This window comes from Sphaeroforma arctica (assembly GCF_001186125.1).
Source record: "Sphaeroforma arctica JP610 unplaced genomic scaffold supercont1.1339, whole genome shotgun sequence".
Classification (NCBI taxonomy): Eukaryota; class Ichthyosporea; order Ichthyophonida; genus Sphaeroforma; species Sphaeroforma arctica.
In genome coordinates this window covers 2,763-10,292 of record NW_014039219.1, presented here as the reverse complement: position 1 = coordinate 10,292, position 7,530 = coordinate 2,763, and the positions used below count along the sequence as shown (strand labels likewise).

The 7,530-nt window shown below is 38.0% G+C and overlaps 1 protein-coding gene across 1 annotated transcript in view; it reads left to right on the top strand.

The window, feature by feature from the left end:
• Positions 1 to 627: 627 nt before the first annotated feature.
• SARC_10656 (hypothetical protein) overlaps positions 628 to 7,530 on the top strand; it is a gene marked incomplete at its 3' end in the record, with an annotated part of 9,601 nt that continues 2,698 nt past the window's right edge. The window contains exons 1-11 of the mRNA XM_014295292.1: positions 628 to 843; positions 1,349 to 1,558; positions 2,235 to 2,346; positions 2,577 to 2,782; positions 3,124 to 3,221; positions 3,716 to 3,889; positions 4,535 to 4,668; positions 5,133 to 5,276; positions 5,478 to 5,676; positions 6,547 to 6,737; positions 7,156 to 7,295. Coding sequence (XP_014150767.1) covers positions 636 to 843; positions 1,349 to 1,558; positions 2,235 to 2,346; positions 2,577 to 2,782; positions 3,124 to 3,221; positions 3,716 to 3,889; positions 4,535 to 4,668; positions 5,133 to 5,276; positions 5,478 to 5,676; positions 6,547 to 6,737; positions 7,156 to 7,295 — 1,816 coding nt within the window. The remainder of the gene's footprint in view (positions 844 to 1,348; positions 1,559 to 2,234; positions 2,347 to 2,576; positions 2,783 to 3,123; positions 3,222 to 3,715; positions 3,890 to 4,534; positions 4,669 to 5,132; positions 5,277 to 5,477; positions 5,677 to 6,546; positions 6,738 to 7,155; positions 7,296 to 7,530) is intronic.

The following is a 7,530-nucleotide window of genomic DNA, read 5'->3' as shown; positions in this document are numbered from 1 at the left end:
ACGTGTGTGTTTGTTGTTGTATGAGTTTATCCTGTAGCTAGTGCATATGTATGTATCTGATGACGTGTGTTTTCGTTGTTGTGTGAGTGTATATGTATTTATCTGATGACGTATGTGTTCGTTGTTGTGTGAGTGTAGATGTATATATCTGATGACTTGTGTGTTTATGGTTGTATGAGTGTTGGCTTGTGTGTTTATTATGAGTGTTGGCTTGTGCGTTTATGGTTGTATGAGTGTATATCTGATGACGTGTGTGTTTGTTGTTGTACGAGTGTATACTGTAGCTAGTGTATATGTATATATCTGATGACGTGTGTGTTTGTTGTTTTATGAGTGTATATGTATATATCTGATAACGTGTGTGTTCGTTGTTGTGTGAGTGTATATGTATATATCTGATGACGTGTGTGTTTGTTGTATGAGTATATTTATATCTGATGATTGTCGCGTTAATTCAATATTTGCGTATATTCTTCAGTCCCAAGATATAATCCTTGAGTGTAAGCTTGTTTGTATGCTGCAATCTCCAGGCATAATCATGGTGTGTACGGTTTTTTCTATTCTCCAATCGCAAGCTACAAGCTATACGCATTCATTTCGTATTCACGTTTATTGCACGATCCCAAGGTATTACCATGGAGCGCGGGGAATTGAATATATCGTCCCAGTTGGAGCGAATGGAAGGCGTTAACGAGGAGATCCGAAAACGTTTAGACAACCGTAAAAGTGTTGCAGAGGCCTATAACAACCCAGTCGTATCCGTTAGACCGTACAGTAAAATCAAGAACCAGCCAGACCCAAAAATGGAAGCCATGGTTAAGAATCTCGAGGTGTTGGAGGAGTGTAAGTGGGGTGTATATGTATGTCTATTTATGTATATGTATGTCTATTTATGTATATGTATGTCTATTTATGTATATTTATGTATTTGTATGTCTATTTATGTATATTTATGTATATGTATGTCTATTTATGTATATGTATGTCTATTTATGTATATGCATGTCTATTTATGTATATGTATGTCTATTTATGTATTTGTATGTCTATTTATGTATATGTATGTCTATTTATGTATATGTATGTCTATCTGTCTGTATTCTGGATATAAGTTTCTGCAGGGTATCCCGCGAATATAGACACTTCCTGTATTGAGTTCACAATCAACTTGTTTTTTTTTTTTGGATTGATATATTATATTGATGCATACGTACACGTACATATATATATATATATATATATTTACTTATATATATATATATATATACATATATAAATATATATATATATATATTCATATATGTATATACATGTACATATACATACTTATATACATACATCCATGCAGATGAGAATCACAGCGCGTCCGAAATCCAATGGCAATTGGAAAACAAGGGGCGTGAATTGGAAAATGAATTCATGTACGAAAGTCGATTAGCGAAGGTACATGCTGGAGAAGTTACTAAAGTGTCTGAGCTACGCCATATCATGTCTGAGTGGCGTAAAATCGTTAAACACCGCATCGAACAACACATTGCCACGATTGATGCTTCTGAAGGTATGTGCGTATATATAAGGATCTATTATGTAACTATTTCTATACATATGTACTATAATATATACATACATACATATATATATATATATATATTATTTATATTTATATATATATATATATATTCGACACGCACACATATGTAAGAGTAACACAAAGTGTACGACAAAACGGTATTCAGATTCTGCCGGGGAGGAAGCCGGCCTCAGCATATCGTTAGGGGTGTATCCCCCTTGCAGAGGAGAGGCTATATTATATATATATGTGTGTGTATGTGTGCATGTGTTTATATTTTTTATGTTTATATAAATGCATATATATCTAGTACCATTATACATATAAGTGATTAAATATACGAAGTACCTGGGACACTTCGTGACATACATGAATGGACTTCAGTCGTTACCCATCTCGTCAAGCAGTCCATCGCTGGCTGTAGTGAATGCCCTGGATTGTTTGGTGGGTTTGTGTAAATGCATATCTTTTGCATCTGCGTGTGTAATATATATGCTTTTTGTAAGGACTACTGTCTGCATGTATGCGTTTTTGTGCTATGAATCTTCAAAGTGAAATCATATATATACTTATGTATATATATCTATATATATACTAGACGTATATATTAATACATTCATATGGATGAATACCGACCTTTTCTCCCTGATCAAATCTCACACAGGCAAAGCCAAAAAGATGCACGTAGAAATCCAGCCGTTTCTGAAGTGTGTGGAACCAGAAAGTTTGGCACTGATCGCAGTGGCACAGACCTTATCACTGACACTTCGCGAAGAGTATGTTTGATGTGTAGATTTGCTGTCATGCGTATGTGGATCAATTCTGTGCACCGTAGTTGGCTGTATATAGTTTGGCATGTGTAAGTAGTATTGTACGTGAGATTTATGTGAATATGCATATATATATATATATATATGTGTGTGTGTGTGTGTGTGTGTACGTATATGTATATGTATAAGCGTATGTACCACTTTTCTTTAATTGCCATACATCTGAATACACTCAGCGAGGGGGAACGTTTCACCAATCTGGTGATGGAGATTGGTTCGCGTGTCTTCGATCAATACCAACAAGACAGGCGATTGTCCCAAGTGCGATTGACCGATGAGGTCAAAGCGGCGCTAAAACCAAAGGAACTGCAAGAGGCCACTATGCACAATGTGGATGTGAAACTCCCGGCCAGTACTATCGAACTACCGAAGGAAGGGCTGGGTATGTTTATAGTTTTGTACGTATATGGATGCGTGTTGATGTACTTGCATGTTATATATATATGTATATATATACATATACATATATATATATATGGATTGTCTTTGTCTTTGTCTTTGTCTTTGTCTCTGTCTTTATACTCGTTATTCTTATTGTTTTTGTTTCTGTTTCTGTTTTTTTGTTTTCGATTTTAGTTTTCGACAGCCCAGAATACTGTATACATATACGTATACACATACTTATGTTTACAAATATATATTTACACACATATCCTTGAATGTCTTGAATAATTATTTTCCCCACCATTCATTAAAAAAACCCGCCGATTGAAACATCAATAGAGACTCAGGTGCCGGATGTAGCAACGGTTGTGACGGATGGCGCCCGTGCCGAAAAAGCGCAAAAGGAAAACAACGCAAAGTACAATGGAAACAAAACCGTATGTACATGACGTGTGTAGCATACGGTTGCACGCATACAGACAAGTGGTGTGCACCAATCACAATCACGCGCGTATGAGTTTATCTACGAGCATGAGATCCTACTTACTGTGCGATGGGGACCGAATGGGATGTAGTTTGTGTAGGCTGTTTGTACTGTCCCTGGCACATTTACAGTCGAACGGTGTGTGTTCGTAACACATGTATGTGTGTGTGTTCGTAACACATGTATGTGTGTGTGTCTTAACACAGGTATGTGTGTGTGTTCTTAACACATGTACGTGTGTGTGTTCTTAACACATGTACGTGTGTGTGTTCTTATCACATGTATGCGTGTGTGTTCTTAACACATGTATGTGGCGTTTGTAATATGCGTCGCACACTTGCAGACAAATCCTTGTTGCTGTCATCCGTTGTCGATTAAATAACTAAATCTTTTACTTCCTTATACTTCCATGTTCATCACCCTATACCCTAAACCCTGCGACTTTAGGTAATACGCATCGCCCAGTTGCAGAATGAAGCCAAGAAACTGTGGGATCAATACCAGCACAACGAACAACCTCACAAACTACGTATTTTCTGGAATAAAGTAGCACGCACTCATCCAGCTTTGGGTTTCGAGAAAATGGTTATACCTGAATGGAAGGCCAAAGTAAAGGCTAGGGTATGTGTTTATGTAGCTATATATATATATGTGTGTGTGTGTACGTGTATGTATGTGTGTGTGTGTGTACGTGTATGTATGTGTGTGTGTGTGCATGTATGTATATGCGTGTGTGTGTATGTATATGTATACATATTTATTCGTTTATGTGCGTGTGTGTTCATATATGTATACGCGTTTATTATCGCGTATGTGTGTAGAAGTAGGTATATGTATGTACATGCATGCTTATAAGGTACATGCGTATAAGTTGCGTGTATACACAAGTGTGAGAGGATCTATATATACTAACAATATCTGTACTCTATAAAATGACCATAATCACCCATCGCTATGTCTTCAAAAACAGACATAAACATGTATCTCTGCGCTTGCACATACCTTCTGTATGCGCTAGGGTTTAGAGTTTTCTAATAACCCTAAACTCTAGTCACCGTTGACCTTTTAGCGCGATGTTTTGGGAGTTGTCAGATGCTCCCGTACGCATCGCTCATATGTTTTTAAAGATCTTCCTCTCATCAGTCCAGCCTAAAACCTCAACTCGTAAGTCTCAATTGTTTCTAACCCTTAAACCCCAAAACTCTAAAACCTAAGATATTATAACCCTGGAACACCTACACATGACACACTTGTCCTTCTGCGCAGGTGGGGGCCTTCTTAGTGGAGCAAGTGTTGGATGCCTCGTATATCAATTCAACCGAACCGTTGCACAAGATCCGAGCGGAGAAAATTATCGCCGGAGATATACCCAAGCATTCCAACACGGCGTTCCACCACTAGTAAGGACATGTAAAGCAGATGCTTCTATGTATATGCAGTGTATGTGTGTGTATGTGTGTTTATGTGTATGAATGTGCGAGACTTAAACTTAAAGTATCTCTGTCGTATTAGAGTCGCTTAACAAGTCGCTTAGTAGCTCCCTTAGTCATGTATGCATATGTACGACTCCCAATTGGATGTCGCGTGTAGGGAATTCATATCAGCCAATAAGGGCTTGATCTATTTATAAACTCATTTTTATTGGTAGATATCTAGTCATGCGTGCTCCTATTGTAGTTGCCCCGTGCTGGTAAACCGAATAGGGGTTTGATCAGCCTGTGCACGCACAACAACGAGAAAGCTGCTATGCCCTATATCCCCAAAACTCTTAGAACCATAAAACTTTATAACTTTATCACCCTAATATAAAAACCTTAAAACTCTCAGAACCCTAAAACTTCATAACTTTAAACCCCTAATATAGCCTGGCCCAAACGGGCAAGAAGAAAATCGGCATGATTAATCTGCACGAAAAACTGCGAGAGACACTAAACGAGAACAACATCCGAATGGACAGCATCAACACCACCCAACTGCCCATGGTCTCATCCCCCAAACCCTGGCTCAAGTACGTGTGAAGTCATGAGAGAGAGAGTGTGTGTGTGTAGGAGTATGTGTATGTGTAAGGAGATGTAGATGTGATGTATATGTATATGTATATGTATATTTTTGTGTATCTGTATATGTATCCGTATCTGTATATCCCCCGCTTCCCCCCTCGACCCCCCCCCCCTACCACACACACGCACACGTCTTCTCTCATTTACAGGGCCAATCGCGGAGGCTACTTCACCAATCGGAAGAGTCTCATGCGTACTACAGGTGGAGAGCATAACGTGCAGGCCAACTTGGTAGAGGAGCACGAGAAGGATTTGCACAGAGTATTCGATGCGCTCAATGTGTTAGGCGCAACACCCTGGCGGATCAATCACCGAGTGCTGGAGGTTATCACGCATATATGGAACGAGGTATGTGTGTGTGTGTATATGTATATGTATGTATAAATGTGTGTGCGTATGTGTATGTGTGTGTGTATGTATAAATGTATTTGTGTATGTGCATGTATATATATGTGTGTATGTGTATGTATAAATGTGTGTGCGTATGTGTATGTGTATGTATAGATGTGTGTGTGTATGTATAAATGTGTATGTGTATATGTATGTATAAATGTATGTGTGTATGTGCATGTATAAATGTGTGTGTGTGTATGTGCATGTATATATGCGTGTGTATGTGTTTGTGTGTATGTTTATGCGTATGCACATATGTGTGTGTATGCGTATGTATATATGTGTGTGTATGTGTATGTATATGTACATGTATATATATGTGTGTTTGTGTGTATGTGTATGTAGAAATGTGTGTTTGTGTGTATGTGCATGTAGAAATGTGTGTATGTGTATGTAGAAATGTGTGTTTATGTGTATGTGCATGTATATATATGTGTGTTTGTGTGTATGTGTATGTGCATGTATATATACGTGTGTGTATGTACATGTATATGTATGTGTATGTAGAAATGTGTGTTTGTGTGTATGTGTATGTATATATATGTGTTTTTGTGAATGTGAACATGCACGTGTCCTTATTTTTTTTCTCATTTCAAGGTGTTTGTGCATTTCAATTTGATTGGATGTGTGTATATTTTGCAATGCGTATATGCATATACGTTTATAAATATCCACCAATCAAAACCGTGTGTATTTTATAACATTCTCACATGTTTGGATGTGTGTATCTACGCGGGCATGCATGCGTACTGCAAAGAGAATGTGCATGTGTGTCTATAAATATCCACCAATCAATACCGTGTATATTCTTCTCACTATTCTCAGGGCGGCAATAATGACCTATCCGTACCGCCTTTGGCTTCGGTTCCTCTGCCAACGCCTCCCGCCGACAAAGACGATGTCACAGCGCAAATGGTTTATAAGCGAGCGAAGAAGGAAGCGATCAAACAGAACAGAGAGCTGCACTCCTTGCGATGTGATGCCCAGTATAAGCTGGTTATCGCCGCTAAGTTGAGGTGTGTGAAACATATACATACACTGTATAAATGTATATATATATATATATATAAATGTCACTTAGACATACACCTCCACTCTTTGTACACGGGAAGTATTGATTGTTCCTCGCTCACTAGATAACATGCTTTATGACTTTTCAATTGTGTAAGGCTTCTTAAGTTAGTAGTGTGCAATGATAGCGTGGCGCGTTATACATATCCAAGTATCATCGAGTCCTGTTCTCATAATATGATCACAAATCATCTTATACATGCACAGGAGTTATCGGTTGATCTCGATAAACCCTACACTCTGAAACCTAAAACCCTATCTCGATTGTACAGGAATTATCGGTTCATAAACCATAAAACCCTTATAAACCTTAAATTTCTAAACCCTACATCAAATATCAAATATCACCTTGTACATGCACAGGAATTATCGGTTCTTCTTCCCACACAATATCGATTTCCGAGGTCGGGCGTACCCCATACCTCCTCATCTCAATCACCTTGGCAACGACTTCTGTCGTGGCATGCTCATGTTTGGCGAGCACAAGAAATTGGGAAAAGAAGGTATGCGTATGAATGGAATAGCTCAAACACTTACTCATCCAGATATAGGTAAATGGGTTGCCATTGCCACTTGTACGTGTGGGATGAGCTCTCGGCATGTTTTGAATGATACCATTACATACTAGTTTGCGTTTAATTGATGTATATATATATATATATATATATATATAGTATATGTATATGTAGTGTATTCTATTACTAACTACTTTCTACTTTCTACTAATTAATTAGTTAG